Source organism: Carassius carassius, chromosome 21, assembly GCF_963082965.1.
Source record: "Carassius carassius chromosome 21, fCarCar2.1, whole genome shotgun sequence".
Taxonomy (NCBI): domain Eukaryota; kingdom Metazoa; phylum Chordata; class Actinopteri; order Cypriniformes; family Cyprinidae; genus Carassius; species Carassius carassius.
Genome location: NC_081775.1, coordinates 28610775 through 28630017, shown reverse-complemented (window position 1 = coordinate 28630017; position 19243 = coordinate 28610775). Strand labels below are relative to the sequence as shown.

General features: G+C 33.5%; 1 protein-coding gene across 1 annotated transcript; it reads left to right on the top strand.

Moving 5' to 3' along the window:
- The first annotated feature begins 2842 nt into the window (after positions 1-2842).
- Positions 2843-12075, top strand: LOC132098071 (ankyrin repeat and BTB/POZ domain-containing protein 1-like). The gene is made up of 12 exons (XM_059504189.1): positions 2843-3099; positions 4297-4359; positions 4447-4502; positions 5258-5402; positions 5480-5639; positions 6840-6885; positions 6968-7084; positions 7953-8065; positions 9013-9111; positions 9328-9495; positions 10068-10268; positions 11327-12075. The coding sequence occupies exons 1-12, from the start codon at positions 3044-3046 to the stop codon at positions 11531-11533; spliced, it is 1431 nt and encodes a 476-aa protein (XP_059360172.1). The 5' UTR covers positions 2843-3043; the 3' UTR covers positions 11534-12075.
- The last annotated feature ends 7168 nt before the right edge of the window (positions 12076-19243 follow it).

Genomic DNA, 19243 nt, shown 5'->3' with positions numbered 1-19243 from the left:
CATGTAAGTCAACTACTGGTTGTCTATCATTGTAACACTATTACAGTAAGACATGGTTACCACTTTTTTTTGTTTTGCTTTATCCTTTTTACCTTCAGAATCCAGCTTTGTGTGACTAGAGCATTTTGCCTAGAAATTGTCTTCAGTTTTTCACTCCCTCTTTTTACAGTACTTTAGATCCTCCCTGCAGTATCTGTCTCTACTTGACTGATTAGATTTATTTTTATTCTATTGTAGAGAATAATGGCATTAGAAGGCAACGAAACCTCTCACATCCTAGTGTTCGTTGATGAAGCTGGCTTCAACCTGGCCAAAGGTCGAAGGCTTGGCCGTAACATCATTGGCCACCGAGCCACTGTGGATGTCCCAGGCCAGCGAGGAGCAAATATAACAATGTGTGCCGCTATATCAGAAAGAGGTGTGGCCACACACATTCCCAGTTTAGGGCCCTACAATACACAAAAGCTCCTCAATTTTTTGGACCACCTTTATACTGATCTGATCCCGGAAAATGAGAGAGGTGAAGAAGGACCTCAGCTACCACATTATGTCATTGTGTGGGATAATGTGAACTTCCACCGTGGCCCACGCATCAGAACCTGGTTCACCACCCATCCCCGGATGCTAATGGAGTTTCTTCCACCTTACTCTCCTTTCCTAAATCCAATTGAGGAGTTTTTTTCAGCTTGGAGGTGGAGGGTGTATGAGCATCAGGCTCAAGACCAGATGGCCCTGCTGCATGCAATGGATGCTGCATGTGAGGACATCACAGGGGATCAATGTAGGGGATGGTTGAGCCATTCACGCCGTTTCTTCCCTCGCTGCATCCCAAGAGAAAATATCCGTTGCGATGTGGATGAGAATTTATGGCCTAACAGAGAGCAGCGCGTCGATGGCCAGGAGGATGAGGATGGTGGCCAGGAAAGAGAGGGTGACAATGGCGACCACTGAAAATATTACTGTACTATAGTTCTGAAACTTTATTTACAGTATGGTAGGCTAGAGTTTTTTTTGTTTTTTGTTTGTGTTTATAACTGTTCACATTTACAGAATCCTGTATATGTTTTCTTTTCACAGTATGTTCTCTAATGTTAACATTTCTTTGTACGAATAAAAATGTTTACAGTTTCCTTGAGTATGAGTGGTTTATTGGAGGCTGATTTTACTGTAAAATCTTTTAGTTTTATTCATAGTGGTATTCTGTTGCTAGACCTGTGCCTCAGTGACAAAACGTCTAAGCATTTTGACTTGCAGTGCTTAAACAATGCCAAAGGTATAATGCATTTTGGGGGCATTGACTATTTATATGAGAAGGATATTTAGTTTTGACACATGGATAAACTGTTTTGGGAGAGATATGAGCTTTTGCAGGGGATCCATGGTGTTGTGCTAAACCATCCAGGTTATTTTGACAAAAGCACTAAATGAATGCACATGTGCCAAGGCAATTGAGAAGGATCTGTGCTATTTTGACTGTACTGACCTTTTATATGGGAAAGGAATCTGCGTTTGAAGCATGGAAGAAGAGTTTGGGGAAAGATATTTGATTTTGCTAGTGAGCTATAATGTTGAGCAGAACTGTAAGACTGTTTGGCCAAATGACCTTATGGTTTTGAGAATGTCATCTCGGTTTCAAGAAATGAGCCAAACCAATCGAGAAAAACTGTAACAAATACAGTTATAAGATAAGATAAGAATAAAAACTAAGACAAAACTCAGATTTAAATTAAATTAAATTAAATTAAATTAAATGGATGGACGGACGGACAGACAGACAGACAGACAGACAGACAGACATATTCTTATCTTTGCAATGTATGAAGTTTTCTCTTAACAAAATTAAAATGATAAATCAAATTAAATAAACATTCTTGCTTTAGTAAGAACTTAGCCTACTTTTTGTTTGAGTACTTAAATTGAAGTACTCATATACATATACATACATAATAAACCCAATATAGGAACTAGAACTTAATAAAAAAAACTACATTGAAAATGAAAAAAAAATGACTAAAATTTAATTTACTAAAATAATAAAATAAAGCCTAACGCAAAAATTAACAAAAACTATATTAGTGTATGAATTATACTTAAATTACACTGCAAATAATAAATCAAATTCTGAAAATGCATGCATTAATTAGATAAATCAAATGCCCAAATCCAAATTCATTTTATCATTTGAGGGGGCACAGACAATAGCAAGATTTATTATTATAATTATTATTATTACAAAACTTGAAGAAACATACAGAAACAGGGGAAGCGAGACATGAATATATGAATATATTCCAACAAGATGCAATCCAGAAAGCAAGAACAGAAAACAAATATTCTGTATTTGTATATGTCCAATTATAGCATTATTGATACATAAAAGTGCAAAAATAACTTCTTTCATACATTGAAAGTAACTTCTTTAATACATTCTTTTAGAAATTGTCATAATACATAAAAAATGTGGCACTCTTTTTGTTATTTGTAAGTCTAAGAGATGAAACAAGAGAGTTAAATTCAGCAAGAAAAAAAGGAGAAAAGACAAAAGAGATTTAAGCCATTGTTGCTTATTATTTAAGAATTTTGCATTAAATATAAGAAAATTAACAACATATTCAGAAAATTATAGCTTTGGATTTTTTTATAATAAAAGATAACATATCTGAGGCCGAGGGTATGGACACATTTGTAAGCTTAGAAACAAAGGTTTATAAGTCAACCCATAACTTGTTGATAACACCACAATCAAAAACGATCTCACAAGAGGACTCTGGCGTCACGCTGTTTATATTCCAGCTGCGTCCTTTAGAGGGCGCTGTTGAGACGCAAGCAAAGCTCTACTGTACGTACACTAATCGGCTTCCTGTTTACGTTTGTTGAGCACTTTCTCAGAGCGAGAATAAACAGCAGACTTCACAAACTGAACCTGGAAACAGGCTCCGCGTTAGTTTTGTTCAAAACCCTCGCTGTCCGCGCGCCTGCAGCCGATCCTGTCTGTTAGACAGGCCGTTTCAATGCATTTCAGACAAGCTTTAGCGCCGCGCAGATGGACGCTGTTGATCTGTTTTCAAGCTGCAGAAAGGGCGACATTGCCAGAGTGAGGTCAGACAGCTGATGGCTTCTTGTTGTTGTTTTGTTTTGAAGTTTCGCATGTGGACAAATGTGCATGACCTATTTATTTTAAAGATATTTTGTATGCAGATATGCACGATAAATGAATATGGAAAGTAATTTGCACAGCCTACGTAAACTCTACACTTTGATTTATATTCAAGTAAGCGTACACTGACATAGTCATAACTGAGCAAATATGCATCATTTTACAAACTTCAGATAAATGTGCATATGTAAACAAAAGTGCATGGTCACTATAGTAATACTGTTTATGCGCATCTGAGCAAATGTGCATGAATTATATTTAAAAAAAAATGCATTTCGTATTTGTATCAAATGATCTAGACATTGCATGTGCTTAACTAAAACAAAACCTGAGTAGTTTAAATTTCTGATTATTTATATATACAATCTAATCTGTTTTTAGATACTGTATGTACTCATGTAAACAAACATGCTATATTTTGGCTACATGTTGTGCATGTCTAAGCAAAGCTGAATAGTCTATATAGTTTGTGGATATTGCATATCTGAACACATTTACTTGACCTGTATTATCTTTTATTGGCTATATAGATGCAGAATATAAATATAGAAGCAAATATGCACAGCCAACCAAATCTCTTAATTAAATAAACACTAAAATAGTCTTTATTTATATTTAATCAAATGTGCATTTCCTATGTATTATCGTGAGACTGTATATGTGTAGCAATTTGCACAGTCTGTGTATAGTGTTTGGAGACTGTATATGCAAATCTAAGCAGCAAATGCGAAGTGATCTTAAACTATATAACTTTTAAATAATCTGTATGCTTGTGTTATGTCTATACTTTATGTACGTTCAGTAGTCAAGATGCCATTACATTAATGTTTAGAATTATACTTTTCAAACACCTTTGATTAATGGATATGCTTGTAACACAGTAAGATATCAGGGTTGTTTTTCGGTGGCAGTAATGTTGTGTAATATTCAGAAACCCGACGTGGCCTCAGAATTAGAAGGAAAAACATGTGAGTCTGACAGATAACATGTTGTCACTTTATTGGCTCACATACTGGAATAACTGTACTCAAGTCTGCTGATTTCTTGTGTTCAGTTCTGAATGATGTTTTATTATTATGTTGGATGTAATGTATCTGGTCTCTGCTTTATCTTTTGTCATTTTTTCCTGTCTTCTCCAGATACCTGGTTGAACAGAGGGATGTAGAACTGAACATCAGAGATAAGTGGGACAGCACACCTCTGTAAGACGGCTCACTTAGGCTTATTTCCTTTTATTGTCTGTTGTAATGAAGTCTCTGTCTGACATCTCTCTCTGTCTCTGTCTTCAGGTATTATGCATGTCTCTGTGGACATGAAGAGCTGGTGCAGTACCTGCTTGCCAATGGTAAATGCTGTAATGATCACTCATACCTGACTGGGCCATTCTAATCTGTATTTAGTCAGATTATGGTACAAAATAAAGCCTGAAACACTTAAACATGTCAGAAAAGTTCATTAAAAAAGTAATATTATGAATCAGTTTTCATAATAAGGTCTGAGACCTGAAGACATTTGTTTGTAAAAAAAAATCTTTTTTTTTCATTCATTTTCTTAAAGTGTTTTTTTTTTATTATTATTAAATTATTTTTACATTTTTCAATTTACAGTAATTCCATGATCTTTATTTTTTTTTTGGGGGGGGGGGGGTCTTGGCAATTATTAACAAAAATTGTAAAAAAATAAAAAATAAAATAATAATAATTTTAATAATAATTTGTAACACTATTACCAAAATGTATGCATGGCTAAAGAGTTTGTGTGATTTATTATTATTATTATTATTATTTTATTTTTATATTTTTTGGTGATATTACTGGACAGAGTTGAATTGTTGATCAATAGATTATGTAATTTATTATTATTTATATTTATAATTTTATATTATAATTTTATTTATTTTATTCAATCAAGACCTAAAGATGTTTGAATGCTTAACTTTTCATGCTACGTTAAATTTGATTTTAGATAATAGTTTTTCCGTCATATATAATCAGTCTCACTAGACTGTTTTTCCTCAGTGATGTTTGTTTTAAAGGAATGCACTGACTGTATCACTAGTATTTGTGAAAGTGCATCACAGGTATGTGTTTGCTGTTTCAGGAGCAAAGTGTGAGGCGAACACGTTTGACGGTGAGCGCTGTCTGTACGGAGCGCTGAGCGACCCCATCCGCCGCCTGCTCAAAGAGTACAAGCGCATCACTGCGAAGGCCATGCAGAGAGACTATTATGACCAGTTCCTGCAGACGTGAGGACCACAAACACACACAAACACACACCACGGTCACTTTCACACACTCACTGATTGGTGCTTCCCCCTTGCAGGCTTTTGGAGCAGGGAAACTACAGCGATGTGACGTTTATGGTGCACGGTGAGATGTTCAAGGCCCATCGCTGTATCTTGAGTGCCCGATCAGAATACTTCGCACACATGCTGGAGACCAAGTGGAGGGGGAAGTGTGACATTACCCTCAAACATCCACTGGTAGGCGCTGTTTCACTGCACACAAATCACTTTCACTGCACTGATCCCCAGCTGCATACTGTCCTTTTGTGCCACATGCATGGAAGCCCATTATTTAGGCTTTTTTTTTTACTTTTTTCGTTCAATTGTGAAATGTAAACGCATACCTGTGAGATAGAATGCAAATTTGACTTTTATCTTGCAATTCCAAATTTACATCTCACAAGTTTATATTTTGTAGTTCAGACTTTTTTTCTTTCTTTTTTTCTCACAATTCTTTTATATATATATATATATATATATATATATATATATATATATATATATATATATATATATATATATATATATAATAAAAAAAGGTTATTGTAATTTCTTAATCTCACAATTCAGACTTTTTTTGTTTACACTACAGAATTAAAAATCAATTTGACTTTTTCTCTCACAATTCAGACCTTATTCAGAGTTTACAACTTTTTTTTTTATTTGGAGTTTACATCATGCAATTCTGACTTTGCAGAATGTCAATAAAAAAAATCGGACTTTTTTTTCTTTCTATTGCGTGTTTATAGCTCACATTCCTGACTTTTTTCTCAGAATTGCAAGTTTATATCGCACAGGTTCTGAATTTATATGTCAAAATTCTGAGGTATGAAGAAGTATATGTGATATAAACTCAATTACCTTTTTTATATTCTGTGGCATAAACAGGTTTCCGTACAAATGATATTATGTCAAAGGAGCCCAGATGGCATATTATTTGCGATGCATACTTTTTCATACTTTTCTTTCACTTTTTTTCTGAATAGTAAGTTCTGCCACCTTTTTATAATTTAGGATTAAACATGAAATCATATCATAAATTTACATCGATTAATTTAGCAGATGCTTTTATCTAAAGTGACTTACAGTATAAATGAGGAATACAATGAGCAATTCATTATAAACTAGAAGTGCTTATAATACAACATTTCAGACATCATATACATAGGCCAGTAAAAACTAGAACTGGGAAGGATCAAGAAAATAATTGTTCTTATTCATCATGTTTTCTTCAGAAAGTGTTAATGCTACCGTTCACATCTTCTTGAGCTGCTTTAATTATCTTCTCCCCAGGGTTGTCTTAAATTAAGAACAGACTTTTCTCTCTTATAACCTTTTACTTCAGCACGCTTCAAACTCTCATGTTCCTGATGTGTCCAATTGAATTCTCTTTTCCAGGTCAACCCTGCTGCCTTTGGTGCAATCATGCAGTATTTCTACACCGGTGAGCATCAGAGTTTGTGGGTGGTGTTAGTACTCTGGTGGCAGACGGTATTATAATTTCAGTGTGTGCTGTCTTTTTCCAGGCCGTTTGGATATAGATGTGAATTACGTGGAGGACTGCAAGCGTTTGGCGAAACAGTGCAAGATCAGCGAGCTGATTGAGGAGCTGGAAGTGAAGTGCAAACAGGTCTATGAGTTTGGTGAGGAGTGTTGTGAAGCTACACTGAAACTCATGATAATTCATGTTAATGTACACCTCGAAAAATAATTCACTTCACTGCAAGGTGCTAACAAAAAGTAGAGAACTGCATTAAAGTAATACTGCTGTTTTTATTGTTTTCAAAAAAAGCTGCTTCTGCTCACCAAATCCTAAAAACGGAAATATTGGCAAATATTATTACAATTTCAAATTGAAATATATTTTCACAATTCCTGTGATGTGCAGCTGAATTTTCAGCATCATTCCTCCAGTCAACAGTGTCACATGATCCTTCAGAAATCATTTGCTGCTCAAGAAACATTTCTGATTATTATCAGTGTTGAAAACGGTTAATATATTTGTGCAAACATCGATCCTTTATTTTTTTTATTTTTTGATGACTAGAAAGTAAAAAAAAATAGTAACATAAATGTCACTTTTGATCAATTTAATCAATTAAATGAATAAAAGTAATAATTTCCTTTGACGTTTGAACAGTGAAGTATTTATGGGAGGTAATATTGTTTTCTGGCTTTAATGCAGCTGTTATTTATTCAAGAAATTAGATTAGTATTTATGTTAAACAAAATATTGTTTAATATTATTTAATGAAACCTTATCCATTAAGCAATGTTAACATGTTGAACCATATTTAAAATGAATAAAAAAAAAACAGTGTGATGATAGCATTAAAAACACTCAGCTGTATTTATTTTGTATGTTTTATTTATTTCTATTCTTCCCTCCCCCCAAAAATAAAAAACAATCAGTGATTTCAGGATTTGGAGTCAGTTATTTAGTGATGGGTTGGTGAATCAGTTATTTTGCTGCAGTGAATCATCTAAGCTCTCTGGTTCTCTCTCTGGCAGTGTCTAATAAGCCCGGGACGTGTGTGAAGGTGTTGACTCTGGATCCTCATGACTCTCAGCTGCAGGATGGGATGGCTCTGCTGGCTGACAGCGCACTTCCTGCCGAGCTGCGGGTGAGAAGATGCACCCAGTCCAACTAGAACCTTTTATCACTAGAGCCAAAACTGCATTCTTTTATTTTATTTGATTATTATTATGGGATATGCGGTTGCCTAGCAACTTGTGGTATAATTCATAATATTCAAATGCCAGTCCCTGTTGGAGCTGGAGGCTCCCTCTCCTCATGGAGAACAAATTTGCCTTCAGGACCTATAAATACCATCATGAAAATAGTCTTTGACATTTGGGGTAAAAAAAATAAAAAAATAAAGGCTTTTACAGTTTTCTCATGAAATGCACATCTGGTGGAGATGAGTTTCTGGCCACAGTTTTTAAAAGCTTACAAAAATTGCAGTGTGTTTATGTTTGTGTATCTCCATACACTAATATTCAAACATTCGGGGACAGGAAGATTTGTTTTGGAAAGACATTAATACTTTTATTTAGCAAGGACACATTAAATTGATCAAAAGTTACATTACATTTAGCAGACGCTTTTATCCAAAGCGACTTACAGTGCAGTCAGGCTAATCAGGCTTTTTTTTTACCAGTATGTGTGTTCCCTGGGAATTGAACCCACAACCTCTGCACTGCTAACGCAACGCTCTGCCACTGAGCCGCAGGAAAATGAAAAAGTGACAAGTAGAGACTTTTATAATGTTACTAAAGATTTCTGTTTCACAGTACAGCTGTTCCTTCGAGCTTTCTATTTATCACTGAATCTTAAAACCAGGGTTTAAGCAGCACAATCTTTTTAACATTGATGATAATCATAGTGTTTCTTGAGCAGCAGATCAGTATATTAGAATGATTTCTGAAGGATCATGTGACACTGAAGACTGAAAATTCAGCTGCGCATCACAGGAATAAATTGCATTTAAAACATATTCAAGAAGAAAACTTGTATTAATAGTTCAGAGTATTACTGCGCTGATGAAATCTCTTGCTGTTTGATCTTTAGGTTGGATACGGTCAGCTTCCTTTCGATCTAACTGATAGTTTTCCGAGTTACCCTGACATCTGCTTCCGGGTGGAGGGCTATGACTTCCTGTGTCATAAGGTCAGTGCTTCTCACTGATCATCATGATCTCTGAGTGTTGTACATAGGACGCTCTTATTATTTGCATATCCCACATGCAAATGGAGATATAAATCGAAAATCTCTTGGCTAAATTTTTAATTACTCCGAATGAATTTTTAGTATGATGTTCTGCTTTGATATTCTGTTTGTGGTTTGATTAAAAAGGGTGAAATGTGTTTGTGTTTATGTGCGCAGGCGTTTTTCTGTGGTCGCAGTGATTATTTTAAGGCTCTGGTGGAGGATCATTTCAGCGAAGGGCAAACTCTGCAGACTCATCCCAGGATCCCCGTCATCACCCTTCATGACGTGTCTCACGATTTGTTTACAAGAATCCTATACTACATCTACAGTGATAACACTCAGGTACACACAAACACACAGTGAACCTAAACAATCAAGACACAACCAAAGACATGCTTTTATGTCTATCTTTAACTGCTATTGTTAACTTAAACTGTTAAAAGTTCAGTAAATTAAATAAAGCAGAAGTAAAATAAAATACTAAATGTGTCAAGTACGAAGTAGAAATATAAAAATGAACAAAATGACTGAAATTCAAAACCAAACTGAAAATTTTAAAATAGAAGTAAATGAATTTCAGTACAGCTGAAATAAAAGAAATAAAAATACAAGTAAATAGACATAAAAATCAATAGAAATAAAGAAAATTTAAAATATAAAAACAATGTAAAAATGTGTATAAATTACATTTAAAATATGAATATATCAAAAATGTAATATCAATATTTAAGTTATATTTTAACCTATATTTACAAAAAAAGGTATTTTTAGATATGATTTTTATATGATTAGAGGAAACTTTATAAGGGCATATTCTTGTACTTTTTTTTCTTTCTGAAAACTGTCCAAATTGACAAAGAAGTCAGTCCAGAGAGTCCCTTTAAGGCCTGTGATCTTGCGTGGTTGTTCTCCAGCTCTCTCCTGAGAACGTTTTTGAGGTTCTGTGGGTGGCTGACATGTACCTGCTGCCGGGTCTGAAGCGTCTGTGTGGCAGGACTCTGGCTGTGCTGCTCAACGAGGAGAACGTGCTGCACATGTGGAAAACGGCCAAACTGTTCCGGCTCTCGCGTCTGGAGGACCAGTGCACTGAATACATGGCCAAGATCATAGAGCGGGTATGTGTTCGCTCTCAAATATGCTGCTTATGATCAAAAATCACCTTATTTACATTCAGAAGGAATGTCCCTGCTGTTATTGTGGACCACTCATCCAATAATTTGAATATTGTTATACAAATATTTAGAATTTTAATGATAAAAAGGAAACGATTTAATATAAAAGTAATATTTTATATAAATGTAAATAAATAAAAAATTCATTCATAAATTCTTATACATATAAATTGATGTAAGTATAAATATAAAATATAAATTTAATAAAATATAATAAAAAATTACATTGTACATTTATATTTGTTTAATATAAAAAATTATATATATATCATTATATATAAGTATATTAGTATAAATATTTTAAATAAAATGTTTTATTTAATAATTAAATAATATATAATCTTATATCGATATTTATAGAATATATATATAAATATAATTAATTTACAATATGCAATATGTAAAAATTCTATATTAATGTATGTAAATTATTGTTAAATGTCATTTTATTTTCATGTTATTTATATAAAAAATATAAGAATAATAGTTTGTATTAATTAAATATAAGAAACGTATATGATATAAAAAAAATAATACAAGTTTCATATTTGTATAACATATAAGATATATATATATATATATATATATATATATATATAATTTTTTTTTATATAATTATATTATAAATAATCATTCATATTAATGTAGCAGTGTAAAAATATTTTTAAATATCAATTATTTGATAGAAGAGTGTTTAATTTTATATAAATATAATTTTGTATTGTTATAATATAAAGATTGTTATAATATAAAAATGTTTTAAATATAAAAATAAATATATAGTTTTTATATATAATAGGTATATATATAAATTCTTCTAAACAACAACAACATCAAACAAACACAGAAGTGTAACCATCTGATGGATGAAATCAGGTCCTGGCCTGTTTTCTGCCGACTGTTCAGGTTCACTGGAAAGTCAGATTACAGAAATTGTGAATATCATCATAACTTAATTCTCACCATGGATTAAGGAGTTCATGAAGTGAGATTTGTTTCAGCTGGTGGAAAGGCCAGAGTTTGCTGACATGATCAGAGAGGATGCTGGGAATGTGGCCGCCAGGCAGGAAACCGATTCCATCCCTCTGGTAGACGAGATCCGTTTCCACATCGCCAGTGATGTTCAGACGTACAGCGCCATCGAGGAGGCCAACCAGAAACTGAGCGCCCTGGAGCTCTTGCTGGCCAGCATTGGCCTGGAGTGCTGAGAAACACAAACGCTCACCGAACGCTTCACATGCACAAATAATCCGTAGCAAACTAGCACCACGTTAGTAGTAACAAACTTATATGGTGGATTCTAACCAAAAACATGCATCATGTTGCAGTGTCCTGTTGTGATGCAGTGAAGCTGCCTGTCTTCAGTTGTTTCTGTTGGTTTTTATTGAACTAAAAGAGAGATGAAAGCTTGACATTTCACCAGAAGTGAGCTTTATATATCAGATCAAGTTCTTCCTGATATCTGGACATACACTGTTCGTTCTTCCACATGCGTCATGACAGATATATTTTTCAAGCTTTATAAGAAACGTTAAGTTGGAGTCAAAATGATGCTGTTACATCACTGAATATGATTTGAGCCAGTGATCAATGATTTGATTCAGGAACGAATGATTTATTGACATGCATTAAAGAAAAGGAGTGCATTGATAAAGTATCTTATTTGAGATGTGTTCATGATAGGACTGACAATATTGAAATCATGTTGTTTGATCCAAGAGTGAATTCCGAACGGATTTCACTTGCGTTCTCTCTGTGGTGTTTGTGTGAGAGTTTGGTATTTAAATGTGTGTTCACTTACAAATGTATCTTCCAGCACTGCTAGAGAAGTTTTCCAGCTTTGCATCCACAAACTTCTGGTAATATGCATGCAATATTTGCATAGAATTACTCAATGATATAATCAGGATTCATGCTCTTAAAGTACTTCATATTTCTCCACCTAAATATTTTCCTACATTGATTTGATTTTATTTCATAGCCTTTTATTTATTGTATTTTATGCTGCTCTTAAAGCATATCCTGTGCTCATGTGCTGAGCAGCTCTTGGTGAGTTGTGTATGTTTGTTTCTGTGTTTCCTTGATTTATTGTGGGGTGCTCTGACTGAATGGGATGTACATAAATAAGCAAAAAATAAATCTTATTTAATGTACATATTACTAGTGGGTCTGTTTGATTTACCTTCGGAGAAGTCTAAGAAGAGAACACTAGAAAAAAAAATCCATTCTGCATTTTTAAATATATATTAGAATTTCCCTTTAATTTTATAAAAAATTATTATTACAAATGTTATAATCAGTATATTTTGAGAGATAATTTGAAAATATAATAGTATATTATAGTATATATATAATAGTATATATATATTTTTTTGCTTTAATGATGTCAACACAACCAAATCTGTTTACCGAATTTGTATTAATACAAATCTTATCAGTAAATTTTGAGTAGAGTTGGAAATATGTTGGTAAAAAAGCATACATTTCACAGTATGTTTGTGTTTTTTCCCCTTCATTTTATTCTTTGAATGACAACAATCAAGCCAAATTTGGTTCAATTTGGACCTAGGAATAGTTTATATATATATATATATATATATATATATATATATGTATATATATATATATATACAAATGTATTATTATAAACTGTACTGTCAGCACATTGAGTAAAAAGCTGTTTTTGTTTTTTGTTAATAAAGTATGTTAAGAAATGTTTCTTCTTGACATGATTACATTTCAAAAATAACATTTCAAACTAGAAATGTTGTATTAGCTCCTCATGTCATATGATCGATTGAGCTTTAGTTCGTTTATTTTATTTATTGATTTATTTTTTAATAATTTTTTTAATTAATAGCCCAAATGTCCGGTGTGGTCCCAGAGGTTTGGGAATGTCTGACCTATATTTGATTTATGAGCTGCTGTAATAATTTAGTCCTGCAGGAGGCGCTGTGTATTAGCCCAATGCGAACTTCACAATGGCACCGAAGGACAAAGCTTCATATGATTACTTGGATCTTATCCATATTTATCGCGGTTTCGTCAAACATTCATGTTTTACTGTAAAGCGTCATATTAGTTGTAAATGTTCCATAACTGGACGTCCCAAAAGTTTGCTTAAATCAGTGATTATGTGTGGCAGGATTTCTATTGTTTTTAATCCGCGTATAGAGATAAGATCATATTTAACGCATTTGATTTGGTGCGTTTAAAACTGCCACATCCTAAAATGTTTGAGAGAACGAACAGAAATTTCTTGAATGAACAAACAATACAGTATGTCCCTCCTCGGTTCTAACAGCTTGGAATCCTCTGAAAGCTAATCTAAAATACTCGTTTGCTGGAGTCTGGTAACTTGTCAGAGCATCAGTCTGGGTTTTCATGTTTCTCCAGGCAACAGGAGGCAGGATTACCATGACAACCGACTCTAGTGAGGGATGAAGGCCTGTCAGAGCAGCATCTCTCCTGAGAGCCGTGTGTGTTTGTGATCCCTGAGTCATAACCTGACAGCCTTGATCTTAAAGGGATAGTTCACCCAAAAATAAAAATGATGTCATTAATAACTCAGCCTCATGTTGTTCCAAACCAGTGAGACCTCCGTTTATGTTCGGAACACAGTTTAAAATATTTTAGATTCAGTCCGAGAGCATTCAGTCCCTCCATTGAAGCTGTGTGTACGGTATACTGTCCATGTCCAGAAAGGTAAGAAAAACATCATCAAAGTAGTCCATGTGACATCAGAGGGTCAGTTAGAATATTTTGAAGCATCGAAAATACAATTTGGTACAAAAATAGCAAAAACTACGACTTTATTCATCATTGTCTTCTCTTCCGTGTCTGTTGTGAGAGAGAGTTCAAATCAAAGCAGTTTGTCATATCCGATTCGCGAACGAATCATTCGATGTAACCGGATCTTTTTGAACCAGTTCACCAAATCGAACTTTAATCGTTTTAAACGGTTCACGTCTCCAATGCGCATTAATCCACAAATGACTTAAGCTGTGAACTTTTTTTAATGTGGCTGACACTCCCTCTGAGTTCAAACAAACCAATATCCCGGAGTAATGCATTTACTCAAACAATACACTGACTGAACTGCTGTGAAGAGAGAACTGAAGATGAACACAGAGCCGAGCCAGATAACGAATGAAAGACTCCTTCACAATGTCACCAAGTCTGCCTTTATTTTATTGAAGTAGAATATTAATAAAATCTAAAATAAGCAGGATATTATAATGATTTCTGAGGATCATGTGACACTGAAGACTGGAATAATGATGCTGAAAATTATATTTTATATAGATTTAACATAAAAAACATATATATAGTCACTAACTCACGAAAACCTTAAAATAAAAACATAAGAAAGCATTACATATATAAGGTTTTAGTGAGTTAGTGACTATATACATGTTTTTTAATGTAAAATCTATATAAAATATAATTGTCAGCATCATTATTCCAGTCTTCAATGTCACATGATCCTCAGAAATCATTATAATATCCTGCTTATTTTAGATTTTATTAATATTCTACTGTATATATATACATATATATAAAATGTTTACATATATTGTAAATACATTGATATAATATATAATTTTTATATTTTATAATATAAAATATTTAAGATTTGCATTTATTATTTTATATAATAATAATATATATTTTTTTTAATTTTATATAAATATATAATATAAATCTGTATAATATAACAATATAAAAATTTAATACATTTATTTATTTAAGTTTCAAATATTCTTTGAGGTCATTAGAGATTTATATAGAGAATTTAGCTAAAGTATGTATGTGTTTTTACACAGAATTACCATGGTAGCAATATTTTCTGCCAAAATAAAAGGACAATGGCTGGCCGAAGTCTGACAAGGCAAATATCCTTAACGCTTAAATACTAATCAAATGTTAAACAAATATATCCAAAATGTCACATGTATGTCCTCCTGCAGCTTACAGAAGTACAGAGCCCTTGAGTAGAATACTGAGAATCCAAAGCATACTGTATTCCCCAACATTTTGTGTCTTCAGTAAGACTGAAGTACCCCTACATCAAAACTAAACTAGAAAACCTTTTGATCCGTTCCCGTATCATATTATGTATATTACGTAATTTAATAAAATACATGGGTGGGGGGGTATATAGACACACATTTAACTGAAACTAAAGAAAGCATGATATTAATTCACTTATTTTAATCTGGCACTTCTCTGTTTTATAGGTTTAATCACACATTCTTTGTGAGCAGCCGCTGGAGTTCGTGGAACCCTATGAATGTATTTCCTGCTGCGATCAAAGCATTGTTGGGAGGTTGAAGTGTCGTAGTTCTAGCAGTTTAAATCAAGCACAGCATGTGTCAGTCTATGTGTCTGACACAATATCATGGCAGTTTAATGAGTATTTTACGTTTTGGCGAATCGGTGGATTGTGTGTGTCAGCGTGTGAATGAAATCTTTCAGTATTCCCCAGCTGCCCTTTGACACGAACAGAGCGCATGCATGTGAGGGTGAAAGAGGCTTACTGTGGTGGCACATGACTCTTCCCATAGTCCACCTGCTTCACATGTCCTTAAAAATACAGCTCCAAAATCTCTAGCAAAACTACTACCGCAAATCCAGCCACATGACACATGACAGCACCAATAATTAACAAATAACAATGAGCCCTTTGCATACCGCTGCTAAAAATTCAATTAAATGCAGGCGGGCAAAGAGATCTCATCACATGCAAATGTCAGAGTTGCACAAGCCGAATACAGCTGGACTCAGCACTCTGGAGCTGAGCTGATTTACTGCTATTATTTCGGCATGGATTAAAAACAACCCGTTCTATTGCCTCGCTCTTTAATCTCCTCCTGGGTGACCAGCGGCTCCAGAAACTGGGGAGGAAACCTGGCAACCCTGTTCACCATCACACTACACGCTCACATACTCTTGCTGGGAACTATTAGAATTCTTGGTGACTTCAACACTGTCTTAATGGCGCACAACGCTGTCTTAATGCAGGGCATTCACTTCATATGAGCATGAAAAAGAAGAGAAATAAATAATACAGTTTTATTACAGTTTTACAAAAGATAATCAGTGTATTTTGGCTATTCAACAAGTATTTTAAATATAGTGAAAAGGGCAATGCATGTCATTTTAAGTTGGTTGATATATTAATATTACATCATTATACATCATTATAAAATGATATACAATTAGGAGATATATAATCACAGTATACTGTATAATCACAGACCATACAGTTGGTTGATATAATAATATTGTATTATTTAACTATTAAATATACAGTTATAAGCTGTGTAATATGAGGTGTATAATAACTAAGTATTTCAGATAAAATGTCAAATTTATTTAATTGATTCTTTCGTTCAGTGTCATTTTAAGCTGATTTTATAGTGGTTTTTAAAAAGGCAATGTCCTTTCAAATTAGTTGATATATTAACCCTTTCACGCATGAATTATGATAACCTCAGTCAGGATTTTTTTCCTATGTGTTTTTATTGCTCTTAGGGCATGAAAAACAAGAATTGATTTTTATTTTATTTTTTTACAAATTTTTCAAAGAGATCTTCAGATGTCCACTTGAGTGGACAGCATGCGGTTGGTTTAAACTGAAGATATACTGTATTAAATATAAGACAATAATCAAACAGATAAAGTATGTAAATTTAACAAACTAATCAATGCAATTATATAAAATAATGTGAAAACTATAAAATATATGCAAAAAATATCAATGCAAAATATTGCAATGGCTTCATACAACTTCATACAAGTTGCACTTCGCGTATCTATGATATCAGAACATGAGGATGTGATTCCATCAGAATTTTCTACAGCCTGTCAAGGTACAACTGTGGAAACCACTCAGATGCTCCCTCCAGTGCACCAGAGTATGGAGATTTACCCTTATTAGCTGATAATTATGATTATGTTCAAGATGGACATGCACATTTCTATCATAGCCCTCCTCTGAGAAAACCTAGTGATACGTTTTTTCAATCTCATCTGAAATGATCAGTGTTGGGGGTAACGCATTACAAGTAACATGCATAACCCATTCAGATTACTTTTTTGATGTTACAAGTAAAGTAATGTGTTACAAGTAACATGCATTACCTAATCAGATTACTTTTTGATGTAACGAGTAAAGAAACGCATTACAATAATGCACATTACATAATCATATTACTTTTTGATGTCATGAGAAAGGAAACGCATTACAAGTAACATGCATTATGTAATCAGATTACTTTTTGATGTTATGAGTAAAGAAACGCATTAAAAGTAACATACGTAATCAAATTACTTTTTGATGTTATTAGTAAAAAAACGCATTACAATAACATGCATTATAAAATCAGATTACTTTTTGATCTAACAAGTAAAGTAATGCATTACAAGTGTCATACATTATGTAATCACATGACTTTTTTCGATGTCAATGAAAATTACATTCTAATAATACAAATACATTTATTTACAGTAGAAAAAGTCAATGCATATTAAGTTTTTAAGTTTTAAATTTCAAAAACAATATTCACATTACAATTATGAATTGTAGCTGAAATATAGCCATTGCATGCATGACGTCCACTACAGTGGACATGTGATTAATCAGAGTTTTCTCTCAATCTAAAATCAAAACTTGGAAAATTTTACTGTGATATGACTCATTAGATATTGCTTTATGCTGCAATATTTTTTTTACCTACAAGAGTCTCCTAGGATAGAAGGAATGGGTGGATATTCTGGAGCAACTTGGCATGTCTGACTGACCCTTGGCCATCTTGGTTTGGAGGGGGAAAAAATCGAAACACAAAGGCTTGCCACTTGGTTGCAATTTATAGGATGATGCACCAGGGTCCAATGAAGAGATTGATGTGCAACTTTGCCATAAAAACCCGTGCAAATTCAAGAAAATGCTTTTTTAATAGCTGTCCACTGTAGTGACCACTATGCGTGAAAGGGTTAATATTACTTCATTTAAAAGAGAAATACACAATTATGAGCCATAAAATATATAATCAAAGTGTATTCTGACTATTCAACAAGTATTTAGATCCTAGTTAAAATGTATGTCATGCCAATTTAAGATGATTCATATATTAATATTTATTTAATTACGAATAGTTGTGAGTTAATATGCAGTGTATTCTGACCATTTAACAAGGTTTTAAGATAATAAATTGTAATTTTAGGTTGATTGATACATAATGATAATAAATGATGAGCTACATAATATATATTTAAAGTGATCATTCAATAAGTATTTTAGATGCTACAGTGCAAATGTCATTTTAAATTGGTTTATATATTAATAATGCATCACAGTGTATTCTGATCATTCAACAAACATTAGATACTAAATTAGTATTAGTACTAAAATTATTTAACACATTTGTGCATTGACAGTTTAGATGTTGTCACATCACATGCATGTGGTATGTACATCTACATGCACAAAAATAATCGAAATGAAGCAGCGAGAGGCTGTAATGACCGCAGCTCTCAGCCTTTGACTGATCAGCACAGTGTGGACACATGGATAGGCCATCTGTCTGCAGACCATCTCACACATGCGTATATCATGAATTTGGATGACCAAACTCTTTATAAGAGCACAACTGTACTGCAATAGCTTCAAATTCCATAATAACAGACCTTGATATCCGTGTCTTGTGCAAACAAGTAACAAATAAAAAAAGATTTTATTAAAGCAGATAAGAACAGGAGAGACGAAGACATGTGGAGACATGGTGGCACACTATTTAAGGAAAAACACCACTGAGGATCACAATCCTTTGGCTTTGCTGTGACACGATTAGCTGTGCATTGTTGCCATACAATCAGACTTTGGACATAGACGCCTTCTCCACCCCACCCCTTTT

Bases quoted from the DNA above. Each gene is read 5' to 3' on its own strand.
- LOC132098071 (XM_059504189.1), top strand. From the start codon at position 3,044: ATGGACGCTGTTGATCTGTTTTCAAGCTGCAGAAAGGGCGACATTGCC. The intron at 4,503-5,257 runs GTAAATGCTGTA...TTGCTGTTTCAG, and splicing joins GCAGTACCTGCTTGCCAATG to GAGCAAAGTGTGAGGCGAAC. The intron at 9,496-10,067 runs GTACACACAAAC...GTTGTTCTCCAG, and splicing joins TCTACAGTGATAACACTCAG to CTCTCTCCTGAGAACGTTTT.